The sequence below is a fragment of the Lissotriton helveticus genome, chromosome 8, assembly GCF_964261635.1.
Source record: "Lissotriton helveticus chromosome 8, aLisHel1.1, whole genome shotgun sequence".
NCBI classification, from domain to species: domain Eukaryota; kingdom Metazoa; phylum Chordata; class Amphibia; order Caudata; family Salamandridae; genus Lissotriton; species Lissotriton helveticus.
Window position 1 is genome coordinate 42,235,727 of NC_136069.1, and position 19,243 is coordinate 42,254,969.

The 19,243-nt window shown below is 44.0% G+C and overlaps 1 protein-coding gene across 1 annotated transcript in view; it reads right to left on the bottom strand.

Moving 5' to 3' along the window:
• Nucleotides 1–19,243, bottom strand: part of LOC144772320 (uncharacterized) — a 201,595-nt gene that overhangs the window by 120,639 nt on the left and 61,713 nt on the right. Inside the window, exon 3 of the mRNA XM_078656557.1 lies at nucleotides 14,074–16,965. Coding sequence (XP_078512683.1) covers nucleotides 14,074–15,931 — 1,858 coding nt within the window. The 5' untranslated portion in view covers nucleotides 15,932–16,965. The remainder of the gene's footprint in view (nucleotides 1–14,073; nucleotides 16,966–19,243) is intronic.

Sequence of the window (19,243 nt, forward strand, 5' to 3'; positions counted from 1 at the left end):
GGACATCTCTTGGGAGCGAAACTTGGCACCAGTTTGGGAGTGTGTTCGTGCGGATATAAAGACCTGGTCACATATGCCCTTGACAATATACGGCAGATCAGCAATTTTTAAGATGGTTGCGCTCCAATGTTTGCTATACTAGCTACAGAATCATCCGTACCCGATCGCATCTAGATGGTTCCAGCTGGTGAATTCTGTGCTGGGGCAGTTCCTGTGGGAGGGGGATGCAGTACGCGTAGCGATGCGCACATGCTTTCTCTCCACTTACTGCAGAGGATTCACGACCTCGGATATTCTCTCATACTACCAGGCCTCGTCCTTATTGGTCCTCAATGAGTGGTGGTATGGGAATAGGGGGTACCCGGCCTATGCATTGGAGCGTCACCTTCTGGGGCCTCACACTCTGCACACTATTCTTTATTCAGTGCCGTTGCGGGGTGCGCTGCTACCAGTCACGCAGGTACTATTTCTAATCTGGCGGCAGTCGCTGAGACGAATGGGGTGGTGGAATACCCTAACCCGAGAAACTCCTCTATGGCATAATGGGCGCCTGCCTGACCTGGCTGCCCTGCAGGGCTTTCGCGGCTGGGATGCTATAGACATCTCAACCTTGGGGGATGTTGTGAGGGATGTGTCACTCAAGTCCTTCCAAGATTTGCAGGCGGAATTTTGTATGCCCCGGTCCCAGTTCTTCCGGTACCTCCAACTCGCCATGCACTCCCCCCCAGTCTGGAGGGCCTGGAATCTCTCCCAGAATTTAGCCCGTTGGAGGCGAAGGTCTTCATGGGGGATCTGGAGACCAAGAAGATCTCCTGCATCTACCAGTCCCAAGTCACTCACTGCTCCCCCACACTTCAGAAGCTTTGGGGGGTAAGGGAAGAGGATGTGGGTACGCTGGACTGGAGGGAGGCCCTAGCCACCCCCGGGGAGTGGCCATAGCGATGCGTCTCCGCCTCATTCAATTTAAATATCTAAAATGGGTCTACTTTACTCAGGTTCAACTATGGCGAGCAGGATTGATTGCAACCCCGGAATGTCTTCGTTGTGGCCGGGAGGAGGCACATTCTTTCCCACTGTCTGGCAATATCTATCACTTGATCGATTCTGGAGGGTGGTGTTTTTCTGTCTGTCGGAGGTCTTGGGGTGGACACTCCCACGTACACCACAGTTCGCCCTGCTTCATGTCATGGAGGGGATTGGGGATAATGTATATAAAAGACATCTTATGCAACTGGGCCTCACATTGGCAAAACGCGCTATATCCAGGATGTGGAAGGATTCACGGGCCCCCTCGCTGGCCGCCTGGAAAAACGGCCTGGACTTTTGCATAGGGCTGGAACAGCCAATCTTTCTTGCCAGGGGATGTCCACGTAAGCGCTATAAAATAAGGACGCGTGGGCGGATTGTGCATGATGAGATGCATGGAAGTTTATGATGCCAACATTGCACAATTTAGGGATAATGGAGTTGATCAACTGCTTTTATCTTATGTTAAACCCCATAAACCAGTCTCTTCAGCAACTTTAGCTAGATGGATACGTACCATAATGAGTGAAGCCGGTATAGACCTATCTAGATTTGGGGTCCACACTTCTAGAGGGGCGATGTCTCGTAAAGTGTTCTGGTCAGGTGGATCTCTTTCAGAGATTCTTAGAACAGCTGATTGGTCTAACGAAGAATAGCTTTGCCAAATTTTACTTAAGACCAATAAAGCATGTTAGCAGTGTAGCTTTTAGCAGCTTTGAACAAGCATAATGGTAGCCTCCGGTCTTGTAATGAAATGACGATTCTCCAATTATGATGCAGAGAGAATCTTGATTTCATTAAAGACAAACGGAGGCTAACATTATCCCACCCTCCTCACCCAGATATGAGGAGAAAAGGGATAAAACCGTTTCTTTGAGTTTTGTTAAGCTTGCTTAATGTGTACATTTATAACATGCTTTTCACACACGTTTTTTCGCCAATTATTTAATCTTTCTCTTATTTCAGATAATCCCACCTAGGATTGGGATATACAACAACTTGGTTTTTCAAAACTTCTTTATTTCCTTGGCACCAGAGGATTACTTTCATCCTTGTTCGTTTGCAGTATAAAGAGGAAGACAGCCATGTGCATTGGATAGTTATAATTGTTCATGAACATTCTACTTGTTTATGATATGTTAATGTTCTTTAAAGGGCTGCAGGTTTGGGCAGCAAATAAAAGTATATAGTGTAGGAGGTTTGCCATAGTGGTGGTGGGAGACAATGCCTAGGGCAAGCCTTCCTCCAATCGTCAGTCATATAGCTAGGGGGAGACTGGAACCATCGACTTTCACAGGTGTGCTGCAATCACTGCCGTCACCATGGTGAGCACCCGAGGAGTGCTCGTAAGGCTAAAAGGGAGCACAACTAAATTATAATGATCGTGAACCGCAGGTAGTGCCTGGACAGGCAGGACTGGAATGTGGAAGTAGGCATCCTGCAAGCTCAGAGTTACCATCCAGTTTTCCATGGTCTAGGGCAGAAGGAACCAGAGCTAATGTGTGCACGGAAAAATGAATGGCAAAATTCTCGCCATTAGATAATAACTCCTGCTTACGTTTACAGAGTATTGCTCAATTACCACGTTGCTTACTCATACGGCCAATGGAAAATACAGCAAATGATATAACATGTTTTTGGTGCTAGGACAATATAATTTGCACAGTAAAGGTCCGTCCGAAAAAAGCCGGTCTTACCTCCAACTTGCTTACTAAGCTAAACGTTTGGTGTTAAAAAAGTAGAGAGCCCACATCTAAGAAGAAAAAAATGTTTTTTATTATCCCAAAATAATAGATATCTTCTGAAAATAGAAGAGCAGCACAAATGCCATACAGTCACCAAACACGCTTGATCATGAAGACAAGCTTTGAGGCAATGTGACAACAATGCCCAGCAACTGGAATTTTCAAATTCACTGCTCTAGAAACTACACAGCCTCCCTTCCCGGTCAGTCGAAGGAACAGGCTGCAATCACAAAACTCAGGGAATACTTTTAGAACAGACACATGATTGTGTTTACAATCCAAGACTCAACGGTAGTTGTCTGGCGCTGGAATTTTATACAGAAACTGTCCCAATACATAAAAGAGGTTAAAACATCCCTACAGAGCACAACGGTGCATGCTCAAGTTAAGCACTGCAATCGCTTAATTCGGTTTTATGCTACATAATGCGCCTACAACAAACACATGACACAGATTTTTATTTTTTTTGCGACAAACTCATGACAGAATTTTTATTTTATTTTATTAGTGGAACAATATTGGTTAACAGTTCCACCCAATAAAGCAGAGTTAAACAAGCACGTTTTAAATGTGTGCAGCCAGGGTAAGATAAGTATCAGTAAACAGTAAAACAGCCTTAATGTAAGAAAAAGAGTTCCACAATTGTTGAGCCTGGTGCCACTGCACCTGATGCACGATTTAAATCATGAACCTAGTGCCTTGGGGTAAACTGAACTTCTGAAAGCCTGTTTAGTTGTAAAATATGTGAATAATCTGTGTTTACTGGGGTGCCTAGAGCTTTTGGTCCTGGTGCCTATACACCTGCTGCACTATTGAAATCATAGGCCTAGTGCTGGTCACCACTGGGCCTCCAAGGACGGAGTCAGGCCGCGACTGCTGTCAGGGTGGCGAACGGCGATCTCAAGTGGCATTAGATCATATAATCAAGATCCCATGCACTCAAAGCATTGAATCAAATGTTATGCGGAAACAGAGAGCACTCAGCAGTGCCGGCAGGCATCCGTTTACAGGCACATTCTCCAGAGTTTCACAGCCGAGTGGCCATCTTGGTCGCCAGCTTGGCCATGCCCCTGGATACAGCTTGTATTACAGTGATGTTTTACGCTATGTGTTTCATTGGTCTTGGGGATGCTCAGTGCCAGAGGTTATTTATTCTTGAGCGGACTTCCAAATCTTTGTCTTTAGTTTTGATTTCAGTCAGTTACTACGTTTGGTTAGTTGGATATCATGTGCCGCCACTTTGTCCTCACAGTCAGTTTTCTCTTGTTCCACCATATCAATTCTCTCTTCCGGTTTGTGTATGTGGACCATGTAAAGGAAAGAATGGACATTCAATGAGTCGTTTTTCCCTATCCATGATGGACGGCCAGTTTTCAGGTCCAGTGGAAGAGCTTTGCTACCGGCTGTGTGTAGGGCTGTATCTGTGTTTTCTTGTTTCATCACACCCATTTGCTTTGGATTCGCACTGATCTGGTTTATCCATGTTTGGTTTCAGAAGATCCACTGGCTTCAGCATCTGATTAAATGAGATTCTGCTATCTCCCATCTGCATGGGGTGTGGTACTCGTTTTCCTGTGAGTAGTGGGTTTGTGAGTGCTAGGACTCCCAGGTCCTCAGAGTCTGCTTATAATGTTCAAGTTAGATGGTGCTCATTTGTGATCATAGAGAGCCACCCTATTATGATGGTGAATGTGCAGGTCTGTGTTCCGAGGCCCTGCTTATGAGTGTGGGCGCTATTTATCACACCTGGTAAATAATGATACCTGGGGATACGCTATTTATTGGGCGCAATAAATAGCACCTATTAAGAGTTTGTTAATTAACCTGTGCCTTTTGGTGTTTAATACACCAGAATCCACATGGTACAGTAAATAACATATATTTTCACAGTTACATTTTGGCAGGTTTGACAAATGCCGAAATTTAACAAAGCTTGAGGTATTTAATACAACTGATAATTGACGGATACAGTAAATAGCGTTTAGCTCGTACTTCCAAACAGTGTATAATCAGGGGTTTACAAATGGGTCGGAATTAACTGATGTAATGTAATGTAAGAGACTCTTGTATAGCGCGGGCTTCACTCCAAGGAGCATCTTGGCGCTTTATATATATATTTTTTATTTAACAGTAAGACAAGAGTAGGCGATACAAACATCAGGTGTTTCGCGATGAAATACAGAATAAGGGCAGGTGGGGGAAATAAACAAACAATAAGCACTGTAGGAAGTAAAGGGCACATCACGGGTACATATAACGGAAGCAGGAAATAAACAATCTGTGAAGCAAACAAAGCGATCCCACCCACACGACCCATCCATTAATGGCACAGGATAAACAAGTCAGCAAAAACACCCGGACAATAGAGGATCCGTGAAAAATATACAGCCCAACTCTCGTAAAAGAAAAAGGGAAAAGAAAAGGGGCCATAGAACATAAGAAAGGCAAAATAAAAAACCCCACCCCGAACCCCCCACCCTGCACCCCTGCAATGGCTACGGCCTAACCCCACTAGCAGCGTGCCTGTCGCCCCAGAAATACCTAAAGGAAGGGGAAAGAAAAGCGGAGGAGGAGAAAGCAAATACACTCCCGGTCTCTCGTACCCCCCGCCAACAGCGATCACCCAGATACATGTTAAAATCAGTAATCAGCGTGTATACAAACCGGGAAAGGAAGGATAAACAACAGCCACCCAGTGCCCATCACGTTACAGATACAATCCCAAAATCACGAAAAGCTCTTATATCGGAACCCAGCTATAAAGTTCAGCCCTGGCCAGTACGGTCCATCAGAAGAGTCTTTGCCATTAGAGCCGCCATTTTGTTGGAAAAAGCAAAGCGTCCACAAAAGTTCTGGTCAGTACAAAAGGATCGAAGACAGGATAAAAGTTCACGGCTTGAACTAGGAAAGATGTCCCAAGACAGCGAATATCCAAAACCATCAACAAGGAACTCATAGCCACAAGGTAGACCGTCCGTAGATGTTTTAGGTGGCAGCAGGGTCGAGCCAAAGACGCTATCGAGAAGCACGGGCTGACTAGCCGGTAATAGGGGACCGTCAGGAGACATAAATTCCGGGGTACGCACAGGGACCTCGACCTCTGAGACAGAATGCACCGCTGGTATCATCTCCAGCCGGGAACCAAATAAGGCGTCGTCCTCAGCTCCCAGGATACCGTCCACTTTCACCATCAGTGTCCGGAACACTGCGACTGTGCGCGAATGGAGCGCCCCAATGGCGGCCACAACGGCCCGTAAAGATGGCGCGCCCTCCGTCCGCTCCATCCCCTCTCAGTAGGAGACAGAGCCAGACTCGAACCCCGGAGGCCGGCTGCTCCGGAGTCACGGGCCACGCAAATCCGGTCACAAATAACGGGCGCTCCTCGTCGTGCAGAACACACCGTTGCCGCCAGAGAGGACCCAGCCCGTCGACCCCCAGGGGGCAACAAGGTCTCCGGGCACCGGGCCCCCACCACAGCAGTCGGCGTGACACAATGTCGTGTCCCGGGCGTGGATCGTGCAAAGGATCGACGAGAAAAATCAACAGTTCAGGCACTCTTCGGGAGACCGGGCTCAGTCCAGGTCTCACGGCCGATGTTGTTCAACTCTGACTCGGGTAGCCCAGAAATCGAGGCCCCGGCTTCCACACGGAGGTAGGCCGAGAAATGGAACACGGCGTATCTTTGTCAGCCGATAAGATAAAAATCTCGGGATTGTATCTTTGGATGCTGTAGACCTTCATAAACAAGAAAAGCAGGCGTGAGGTCAGGATAAAAGACAGGATAATCGAGCTGCTGGCGGAGGTCGGCGGAGCCGGGAGCTTATGCGGCCATCTTGGTTCGTAGCGTAGCTCCTCCTCAATCTTGGCGCTTTAGAGAGGAAAAGACAGGGGGCAGCGGGGGCTTGTTGATGTTAAAATAGAGGTCAGCATACTCAGATTAGGCTTTTGCAGTGGGTATCGGATAGGCTGTATATCCAAGTTTTAAGGGTCTTCCTGAAGGCTGTTTCTGTAGTGATTTGCCGGAGCGGTGGCGGGAGTATGTTTCAAGCTTTGGAGCCCAAAACTGCCAAGGCCTTTCCTCCTCTCGTTTTCAGTCTGAATTTGGGGATGTTGAGGAGGTTGGCTTTTTGGGATCTCAGACAACGCGAAGGAGTGTAGTGTAGGAACATGTTCTGAATGTAGCTAGGTCCGTTTCCATGGAAGGCCCTAAAGGTGATTAGGAGGATTTTAAAAATAACTCGTTTGTGGATTGGCAGCCAATGTAAGATGTCCATTGCTGCTGTGGCTGACGTCCTCCTGTTCCATCCCAGCACCAGTCTCACCGCTGCATGTTGCACCATTTGCAGTTTATGGCAGACCGTCCTATTTGTCCCTGCATATAGGCTGTTGCAGTAGTCGAGGCGTGATGTTATGAGTGCTACTGCAACCATTTTTCGTGCCGGGAATGGTATACGGTCGAAGAATTTTCTGAGCCCCTTTATGATGCCAAAGCAGATTCCTGCTACGGCCACTGCTTGTTGTTTAAAGTTCAGAGAGGAATCAAATCTGATCCCTAAGTTTCGGACTGAAAGAGCAGTGTTTGGAGGGACGATGGCGTCCTCCGGCCACCATGTAAATGTAAATGTGCTGGACTTGTAAAGCGCACAGCTGCCCGTAAGCTGCTTGCTTAGGGAACCCGTCCTGGTATTCCCCTGTGAGAAACCCCGGCAGGGTGTCCACAAGGTGAAAGCCAGGCATCCCGCCACGAGGGGCCGTAGTGGAGATTAAGCAAGCTATTGCCCAGAGTCGCAGAGTGTGACCCCGTGAGTTGAGTAGGCACCAGAGCGAGAATTGTCGAGTCCGTGGATTTTTGAGCCCGAGACCCGCCGAGGCGGGAATCGAACCCTGGTCCACGGTCAATCTCAGCTTCCGGGTCTGCCGCCTCTAACCACTGAGCCACGCTTCTCCACTAACTTGGGGTTGAACATATTCCCTTTTCCAAATGGTAAGATCTCAGTTTTCCCAGAGTTGCATTTGAGGTAGTTCAAGTTCATCCATTGGAACGTGGATTTGAGGCAATTTTTAAGCTTCATTTCAGCCTCACAGGTGTCATCCTCCATTACAAGGATGAGCTGCGTATCATCCGCATACGAGATGGTATTTATATTGAAGGATGATATGAGAGCAATCAGGGGGGCCATATATATATTAAAGAGTGTTGGGCTCAGGCAGGAGCTCTGCGGCACTCCTGAGCTGAGTCGCTTTTCTTCTGATCTAAAATGACCTAGGGTGACCACTTGTCGCCTATTTGCTAGAAAGCTTTTCAGCCAGCCCAGCACATTTCCGGCTATTCCTGCCGCGGCTAGACGGTCCACCAAGATTGTGTGGGAGACCGTATCGAACGCCGCGGACAGGTCTAAGAGTACCAGTACTGCTTTCTTTCCCCGGTCCATTGCGGCTCTTAATGTTTCGGAGGTGAAGATTAGAGCTGACTCCGTTGAGTGCTGAGCCCTGAAACCCGCTTGGTTAGGGTGCTAGATGTTTTTAGCCTCCAAGAATGCAGTAAGCTGCTTATTAACGGATTTTTCTGTTAGTTTGCAGAAGATAGGAAGCAGGGAGATGGGTCGCAGATTTGTAAGAGTCGTAGGGTCTGGTAATTGTTTTTTCTGCAGTGGCTTCACTGCTGCAAGTTTCCATTCTTCAGGGACTGACCGTAGGTTGAGCGAAGAGTTGATGATGCTGTTTATGATGGGGTTGGCAATCTCCACCATTGGGTGGAGGACAAACGGAGGGCAGGGGTCAAAAGGCGACCCTGATTTGATCTTTAGGATTTCTGTCTTGGATGCCTCTAGACTAACCGGTTGAAAGGAGGACATGGGGGCCATCATTGTGCCAGCTCTATTTTTTGATGGCTCCTCTTGAGGCAGAGGATGAGGGAAATCCTTAGTGAGCTTTTGAATTTTATCCTCAAAAAAGTCCGCTATTGTATTACATAGATTCTGAGAGGCGGGGATATCTCTCTGCATGGTTTTAGGGTTAATAAAAGTGTTGACAATTTTAAAGATTTCTTTCTGTTTATTATTACTTTTTATTATAGCCTCCGTAAAGTGTTCTTTTTTAGCCGTATTTATCATCCCATGATAGTGGCGGTGGGCGGCTTTATAGTTGATCTGATCAGATTCCACATAATTTAGGCGCCACATGCGCTCTAATGCCCTAACCTTCCTTTGCTCTTCTTTTAGGGCTGAAGAGAACCAGGGGCAGAAGGCCTCTGCTTCTTTCTGGCACCTGGCCTCGGTGCAGCGTAGCTGTTTTCTGAACTTAGAGCATTTATCCACTCCCTGAAAGACTGACTGTCCCTAATGGGATCTCCCGTAGGGGTTGGTCTGGATCCTGCTGCTTTGGTAAGAAACTCCGACTGTCCTATCACATTTTTCCAACATGGTTCCCCCTGGGGGAGTCCGGACTTCCTACCCAAGTTATTTATAGTTTTGTTAGCCATCACTGGGAGGTCAAAAGGAATAAAGCTGTGATCTGTCGATGTTAGTACTTGGGGTGTTTTAGCCTTGGTGGAGTCTAAATGAATATTGGCGTCTCCCAGGATTGTAAAATTGGCCGATTTAAGGGCTAGGTCACTAACAGCTTCTCCGATGCTTTCTGTAAACTCTGTATGTGTCCCAGGTGGACGGTATACTAGTGCTCCCGTAAAAGTAAAGGAGTCATGTACCTTTATTGCGAAGCCCATATTTTCAGCGCCTTTAAGGCCTGGGATCATAAAAGTCAGGCAGTTGAGTGTATCCCGATAGACAATCGAGATCCCCCCCCTCTGGTCCAGTCTATCCTCTCTGGAAATGAGGTATCCAGGGGGGAGGGAGTTTGTGACGTCTGGGTTACTGTTTGGTGTCAGCCATGTCTCTGTCATGAAGAGGCAGTCCAGCTCCCTTTCTGTTATTAGGTCGAAGATGTGTAGGGCATGCTTGTCCATAGACCTCACGTTGATAAGCCCGCATCGTAGGCCTTTCATTTGCCTGAGTACCTGGGTGTTTTTGTTTGGCCCGAACCTGTTTTTGCATATCTTGAAGCTCCATGGTCCTACCCAGTTTGTCATATTTAGTGGCTGTGTGCAACTAATTGGGCCGGAATTAATCCCTAATAAGGATTCCCTTGTATATTGTATGATTTGACTAAGGGGTGTGGCCCCGGGCCCGGTCGAGCCGCGGACGGGCTTACCTTTGGCGCACCTTCGGTGCGCCCGCTGCGCGCGTCCGCTGACATGTTCTTTTTGTCCTTGCCGTATGACCTGTGGCCCGTGCGCCCCGGAAGTCTACTCACTTCCGGTGTGTGAAAGGTAGATGCCGTCCTCCCTCCACTACAATACGGCCTAGTGTCAGTGGTGGAACGGGGAGGTGGCGAAAAGGTAGGTCAGTTTATTTAAAAAGTGACAAACGAAATTATAAAGGTGCAGTTATTCCGTTTAAGAACTGAGCCACTAATAGCTGGGACTTGAGGCTCTTAATTGCTATTGATGCGAAACACAAAACCCAAGAGTGCGGCAACAGTAGTTCAGCAGTTTGATCTTGCTTTCGCCTAGGCATATAATAACAACTGTGGCCCACAGTCGGACCTCCTACCCTAGCCTCAGTGGTGAGGACACAGGCCCAACAATGACCTGTTACTCTGCAGGCAAAGTAGGTACATATACTCATTAGCACTTGCAAGGTGCAAACAGATACGAATCCGCGGACTTCAGAATCTTGTTTTGCGATATGCAGCATGAATTGGGGCTCTCAATGACTTGGACAGAACAGGCACCAGTGATAACATAGGTCTCCCTCGTTGGCTTTTTGTAGCTGTGTTCCCATGTCTTTAATCTCCCACCTTCAATTGGTCAGCAAGGTGGTCACGCCAAGTACCCTCTCTGGCCTCAGCACGCACCAGTCACATTGGGGCAGCAGTGGTCCAGGCCCACATGCCAGTCCAGGCAGCAGATTTACTGCTCTCCAGAATCAGCAGACGACACAGTGTTTCGGTATGCTGTTGTTTGATTTTTTTTAGCATGTTAGCTGTAGGATGGAGGTGAATTTTAAACTCGGTCCGCAGGTGGTTAGTGCAGAGTGGCCACCGGTGGCAGCAGTTCTCTGGCACCACCCTCTGCACAAACATAACCCCTTGTGCTTTCGTTAAAGCTAAATACATTGGCTAATAACTAATCCACAACATGACAAATCATTCAATGCAAAGCTGCTGAATACAGTTTGCTACTTATTATCTTTGCTGATGGATGACTGAGTTAAGATTTCCCTACTCAAAATACATTTTCCCTTCCAACATACACACCATATTACATTATGTGCATCAACATACATACTGTTTTCATTATTTACATAAAAAGGACTTTTTAACATTTAGCATTAGTTTCAAAGGCCATTTTTCAGAAACAAAATCACCATGTAATATTTGCTGTAAAGCACAGCCTTCTTAATCAAATAAATACAATGAAACAAAAAGTTAAGTATTTGTACATTGTATTGGGCTTCCACAGAGTCACCTTCCACACAAAGTCCAGCTCTCCGGTGTGGCAGAGTTAGCAAGAGCTCAATACTCGACCCTCATTTGACACGTACAAATCAATGTCAACTGACAGTAGACTGTATAAAGTCAGCATGGAAGTACATGGGGTGCATGATGCACACTTAGTTTAGCATTTTTCAAAGAAAAGAGAGTGCTTAGCAAGTGGTATACATTATCTACATCTTTCCATAGCATATTCTGCTTTTCTTAGAAGAAGTTTCATTTACTTCCTCATTCCCATGTGGGTTTGTTACAGTTCAATCTGTTAAACCTAGAAAGCACACACTGCTTCTCCTGGAGTTTATTAGAAACAAAAGAAATGCATTTATGTCCCTGAGAGCATTCTTGTGCCAGAGTGTGCTCTACAGTCAGAGTGCCATGAAAGTTAAAATTGCAATTTAATAAGACAAAATGTATTAACATAAAATCATTTTAACAGTATTGCCCAATAAAGCTCAAAGACTACAAAGTGTCATCTGTGCACAAGAGAAAATATTTCTAATCTATATTGTTGTTTACAGATGTGACAAGATTACTATCAGTTACATATTTTTTGTATTTAAAAAATGCATTCAGAATCATTATTTTTTATTAAATATACTTAGTGGGACACCATGAGGATGGTCAGATGAGTCAATGGCAAGCGGATGCTGCTCGAAAGGTCGTTCCTTTATTTGTGCATTGTAGGTATTATAATAATGTTTCATTTTCAATACAAACTGACAGACTGTATAAAATGATTGTTAAAAGAAAGTCTAAGACTTGACAAGTTTTTGCCAAATGGTGACATCTGATCACCCTACACATCCTTATTCCTAAAAAAAAGAAAAATATACATAAAAGAGATAGGTGTATCCTATCCTCAACACATTGTACTCTTCTATTTACAATCATACAGAAGTCCCAGATCCGAGCAATGAAATGATATCACACAATAATAGAAGACAAACACATAGCAGGTTATCGTGTAATATGCTCTTATACTGACCCCATGGGGTTCTGGAGGCATTTCATGGGTCCCTATGAAATATGGGTTTCATTAGCAAGTGGACAGCCTCAAACTAGCAAGTGGACAGCCTCAAACCAGCCTGCAGAGCTTTACTATTGCATTTTGTTGATGTAATATTCCAATGATAAAAACTCATACCTGGCCGTTCTTATTTTAATTTATGAATCAGGAGAACATCATGAACAATCTCACCCTTAACCAGACTTCACTTACAGTTTTTAGTAAACATTCCCATTTGAAAAACAATACATTTTTTAACCCAACTGCCACAAAATAATCATGTAAAATAAAAAATACAAACTGGCTCACTTTTATGACATGACCCTACATTGCCATCTGAGGGATCTGGTGATATTTACAAACCACATCACCTTTAGCCTTGTGGTTTATGAAAGGATCAGAACATCATGATGGAAATGTAGGACCATACTACATGGTTACCTATTATTATCCTACAAAAATAACAAAGGTTATACACTGAAATATACTTGGAACATAATGTTTACATAATTCAATAAGGCCTCCACTATCCCCATGTACATGAATGAAATAGAAAAAATGCGCCCTGTGGTCAACAATGTCTAAGGTTACCAATACATTGAGTAACAAGATGAGCTACCTCTCCTTACAGCATGTAAAAGACACCTTCCACAGCGGAGGGTAGTTTCAACATATTGAGTTTTTCCAAAGCTAGAAAGCGCAATATTGAACCTCACCTGACATCCGAAAGGTCTAGACATAGTTTCTCGAAAAACCTTATAACTCTGAATGCTGAAAAGTAAATGAAACCCTCCAACATTTACTGTAGCCAAAATTATGTTCTTAGATGTATTGCTGACAGCAACTTATAATTTAGTGAAAGACTGAAACACACCCTATCCGATGCTTCTGTAAGAGATTTCTGTGTGTAAACTTGCCGATGCATATATAGATGGAAAAAACATGGAAGCTCTTCCCACACCCAATGTTATTTACACTTTGTGTGTTCACTAATTGACCACTAGGCAATATAAATCATGCAAGTTCTTCCCTCACTAACTACATCTGTGGGTTTGCAGGAGGTGTGTTATATTTTATGAATAACTGAAACATCCTACATATTTTATGTTGTTTTTCATGTGTAATTGCTGGTGGCATTTTAGGTATGTTGCGCTAGCAAAGCCCAATCCACCTCCAAAGCATTTGTATGTGTATTCTTCTGGATGTCTTCACAGATAGATGGTTAGGACTTATGCTTGAGTAAACCTCTTTCCACATCCACTGCATGTGTGTTTTTTCAATCTCTATGTTAGCTGCTGACTCTTAAGATGTACGGATTTACTAAAGCTCTTTCAACATTCACTGTATTTCTATGTTTTTTCTTCTGTATGCCATCACAGATGGATGGTTAGGTATGAGGCTTGTGTAAATCTCTTTCCACATCCTCTGCATTTGCATGTTTATTTCCCCTGCATGGTAGATGGTGGCTCTTTGGATACATGGATTTACAAAATTCTTTCCACATTCACAATCACTGCAAGTGCATGGTTTCTCTGCTACATACCTTTGCAGATGTATGGTCAGGATTGATGCTCAAGGGAAGAAATTTCCAGATTTACTCCCTGTGTGTGGTTTTTCCTGTGTGCATGCGCTGATGGACCTTCATAGTTGGTAAACGCGTAAAGCTCATTCCACATTCCTTGCATGTGTATGGTTTTTCCTTTGTGTGTGTTAACTGGTGGCTCTTTAGATGTGAGGATCTACTAAAGCTCTTTCCACATTCACTGCAAGTGTAAGGCTTCTCTCCTGTATGTATTCGCTGGTGGATCTTTAAAGCTTTTGCTTCAGTAAAGCTCTTTCCACATTCGCTGCAAGTGTAAGGTTTTTCTCCTGTATGCCGTCGCAGATGAATATTTAGGTCTGATGTTGTATTAAAGCTCTTTCCACATTCACTGCATGTGTATGGTTTTTCCCCTGTATGCCGTCGGAGATGGACTGCTAGGTTTGTTGCCCCAGTGAAGCCCTTTCCACATTCACTGCATGTGTATGGTTTTTCTCCAGTGTGTGTTAGTTGGTGGGTCTTTAGATGTGTAGATCTACTAAAGCTCTTTCCACATTCACTGCAAATGTGAGGTTTTTCCCCTGTGTGCATTCGCTGGTGTCTCCTTACATTTGATGCGTAAGTAAAACTCTTTCCACATTCACTGCATCTGTATGGTTTTTCCCCGGTGTGTGTTAGCTGGTGGCTCTTTAGATTTGGCGATGTACGAAAGCTCTTTCCACATTCACTGCAAGTGTAAGGTTTTTCTCCTGTGTGTATTCGCTTGTGGATCTTTAAAGCTTTTGCTTCAGTAAAGCACTTTCCACAGTCGCTGCATGTGTATGGTTTTTCCCCGGTGTGTGTTGGCTGGTGGCTCTTTCGATTTGCAGATGTACGAAAGCTCTTTCCACATTCACTGCAAGTGTATGGTTTTTCTCCTGTATGCAATCGCACATGGTCTGCTAAGAGTGATGTTACAGTAAACCTCTTTCCACATTCACTGCATGGGTATGGTTTTTCTCCTGTGTGTGTTTTCTGGTGTTTTTTTAGAATCGTAAAGCTACTAAAGCGCCTTCCGCATTCACTACAAGTGTATGGTTTTTCTCCTGTATGCCTTTGCAGATGGATTGTTAGGTGTGAAGCTTCAGTAAAGCTCTTTTCACATTCACTGCATGTGTATGGTGTTTCTCCTGTATGCCTTAGCAGATGGATTGCTAGGCGTGATGCGCAAGTAAAGCTCTTTCCACATTCACTGCATGTGTGTAGTTTTTCCCCTGTGTGTGTGAGGTGGTGTCTCTTTAGAGTTGAGGATGTACTAAAGCTCTTTCCACATTCTTGGCAAGTGTATGGTTTTTCTCCTGTGTGCCGTCGCAGATGGATGGTTAGCTCTGATGCACAAGTAAACCCCTTACCACATTCACTGCATGTGTGTGGTTTTTCCCCTGTGTGTGTTGGTTGATGGATCTTTAGGTCTGCTGTGTGACTAAAGCTCTTTCCATTTTCACTGCATGGGTATGGCTTTTCTCCTGTGTGTGTTAGCTGGTGGCGTTTTAGCTTGGTAGAGCTACAAAAGCTCTTTCCACATTCACTGCATGTGTATGGTTTTTCTCCTGTATGTGTTAGGTAGTGTCTCTTTAGATTTGCGGATGTACTAAAGCTCTTTCCACATTCTTGGCAAGTGTATGGCTTTTCTCCTGTGTGCCGTCGCAGATGGATGGTTAGCTCCGATGCTTGAGCTAACCCCTTACCACATTCACTGCATGTGTGTGGTTTTTCCCCTGTATGTGTGAGGTGGTGTCTCATTAGATGAGAGGAACTGCTAAAGCTCTTTCCACATTCTTGGCAAGTGTATGGCTTTTCTCCTGTGTGCCATCGCAGATGGATGGTTAGCTCTGATGCACAAGTAAACCCCTTACCACATTCACTGCATGTGTATGGTTTTTCCCTTGTGTGTGTTGGTTGATGGATCTTTAGGTTTGCTGTGTGACTAAAGCTCTTTCTATTTTCACTACTTATGTCTGTGCTTTCTGCTTTATGTGTGCGATATTTGCTCCACAGAGTTGATGACTCATTAAAGGTCATCTTACATTCATTACACTAAAATAAGTTTTCTGTTGAGTTGTTACTGGTGTCCGTGTAGGAATGATGAATGACAAAAAATTCTCATAAACATAGAACCTTTATGTTGTTTCTTCTCTTTCTTAATGAACTCTTAGTTGGGAATTGCTGATGAACACTCTTGCCACATTAACTCTGCCCTCATGGGTTTTCCCCTGTGCATAGAGTAGCACTGAGGAGAATCTGGAGCTTGACTTCCATTGTATGTGTTTTACTTTGGGGTTAGAGTTCAAGTATTGGCTATATTTTGGCATAAATCATATTAATGTGTTTGCTGACTGACCATTGTGGTTCCTTAACCACTTACTATGTTTTAATAGTCACTAGATATGTGTAGTATTTTCAGTCTGTCTGTTCTTAATAATAATGTTGAATACTTACTGGATTTCTTGCACGACTGATAACATATGCATGGTCTTCCTATAAGGAGCTGTGTCTTCAACTTGCGTTAATAACTTTCGAGTAGAACTGCAATCTCACAGCTTATCTAAATAGTCTATTTCCTGCACAGTATTTATAAAATACACACACGCAGAAAAAAAAACATTACCAAGTCTTTATGTTCTAGAATAATGTACGGATTATAGGGGCCAGCCAAACAGTGTTTATGATGTACTAACATCACAGCCTTTATATTATCATGTTAGAGAGGCTAGCATTGTTGTAACTACCTGATAATTATCTAAGATAAAGGGTGGTATCTAGCATATTTTAATAATGATTGTGTTCTGCCAGTTTAATGTTTGTGATTTTAATTTAATTCAATCTTTAGAGTCCAGCAGCACGGATGTCCTCAGCCTCTTGAAGCAGCCGGATTGCACTTGATATTCTTGCAGGATTTGTCTGTTCGTCTACGAGAGTCTCTGTCTCCTACTAAGTTGTTCTATTTCGAATTACTGTTTTGCATCATTTCTGGTTCTTCTTGAGTTTCAGATAGCTTTCCAGAATTGTCATATTTTCTTCATTACTCTTCGTCTTATTATGTGTTCAGGAATCTCCTATTGGAGGGATACAAGAATACTTGTAATATCGAAATCTATAAGCAGCAAAGTGTACACTATGTCTCAGATGAAATGTCAAACAATTAACATGAATACATTCCAGCCACTGGTTATTACTCTAGATAGAAATCTAGTCTATCTTTTTAGCTCACTGTGCCACTATAGACAATAATCATTCTTATGGAAATCAGCGTTGATCCTGCTCCAAAATGGACAGCCCAGTATGTACCAGAGTTCACCTGGATCTGAATAGTAACATAAGCAACCATGCAAAATGGAAATGACCGTGTTGGCCTGGGTCAGTGAGATGTGGCTTAAGTCCTATGGTACAGCAAGACTGTCAATTAATACATTTCAACTCATCATGTTCATAACTAAGGAAAGAATAGCCTTACAATGAAAATCATTGATCAGCCTCACCAAGTGGCTTAAAAGCTGCTGCTCACTGGAGAGTTGCTGGAGAAACTCACATGAAGCGCAGAGGAAATGCCCCTAAACGTAATCAGCACCTGGGAGGATGAAACAAAATGCTGTCTAAAGTGATGTATGCAAAGGAAATGTTGCCTTCCTGAAACACAACAGAGCTTGATTATGTACTTGTCAGTCTTTCTATTGAGTGCACATGTAGTGTAACTGGTTTAGAACTATTACACTTTGTTAGTATGTATTAGGCTATAACTGATGACTCGTCGGGTTTGTAGATCACTCACTTCCTACTGTGTTTGCTGCTTGAATTTAAAGATCATTAAAACATCATTTAAAAAGAAATCTCTCAGTGCACCAGAAATTGAAAGGTTAGAGATCATCAAAGAAAACTCAGAATACCTACAGAATGTCTCGTACCAAGCACCTTCTAACTGGTGCATTCAGTGCAACTAAAATGATCACCTAGAAAATCTATTGCTATCTACAGACTTCTCCCAACTCAACCCACAAGTCTAAGTAATGCTACTCATAAAACAGCAATACCAAAGGGGACGCTGGACGGAGCGTTGAACATTGCAAGGACTCACCACCAGTCAACTGATCTCGGTTTAATCCATCATCATTCTTTAGCTCACTCCACCACCCCTGTTCAGACATGTCCATATGCAAATCAGTCTGACCCTGTGCATCATGGGAACAGCCCAGCCTGAACTGCCAAGCCATGTCTTTCCTGAACTGGAAACAAGCATCCTGGGACTGGTTTCTGGCTAATCAGTCATTATCACCCAGGCTAGCTTGAATCCAGTGGCCAAGTGAGCATGCCCTGGCCTGGCAGTTCGGGCTGGACTGTTCCCATGAGGCACAAGGTCAATACGGATTTGCATATGGCTGGGTACCCTGGCCTGGCAGTACGGGCTGGACTGTGCCCATTGGGCGCAGGATCAAGACTGATTTACATATGGCTGGGTCCAAACTGGAATGGCATGGTGAGCACAAAAACGATGGATTTAGGCCCAGATCTCTGTACTGGGGTGCATTTATGACATTGCTCTGCATTCTGTCCATCAATTGTTCTTTTTGCACTCATAAAACAGCAGCAGCTAGTGAGAGAAGGTATGAATCCAAGAAACAACTAACCAGAAACATAAAAAGCAAAGGTAAAAATCGCAGTACTGCAATGAGCATCGAGTGGCAGACACTGTTGTAAGGTTAGGATACAAGATCCCTTAACTGGGAATCAATGCAATGGCACATTCATTATACTGTGCATCAAAAGGCAGTTTAATTGCTTGATGTCACACTGTACAAAACCCTCAAAACCTTTCATACCCACCATATGCCAGTCTTTGTTATGATATGCCCAGTATTCCCCACAGCAGTCATTAGCAAGATGTGTCCACACACTGCATCAAACAGCTGGGGATGGAGTTATTTACACAATAAACTTACTCAAAGGGCAAAATGATAGTGAAACATATTGGGCCTTATAATGAAATTCATTACTCAAATCTACTAACTAAATTAATTATGTTTGAGCAAAAAAGCATTATTAGATTTCACTTTTGTTTTACTAAAACCAGCTCAAATTAAATGCTACAATAAAACATTTTGTAATAGAAAGAGGTATTATTCTTGTCTGTGTAAAACATGCTAACACAACATAAATGTTTTGTAATAGGTAATTTCAGGTCGCTTGGTAATCACTGAACACAAGACAAGATGAAGCCCATTTATTTGGACAGGGTGCTTCGAAAAGTATTGCATTAACAATGGCTGTATCGACAAGGGGCGCTCCTCGACCATATGTGCACAGCAACAAGTGTTCTTATACCCATGGTTGGGAACCCTG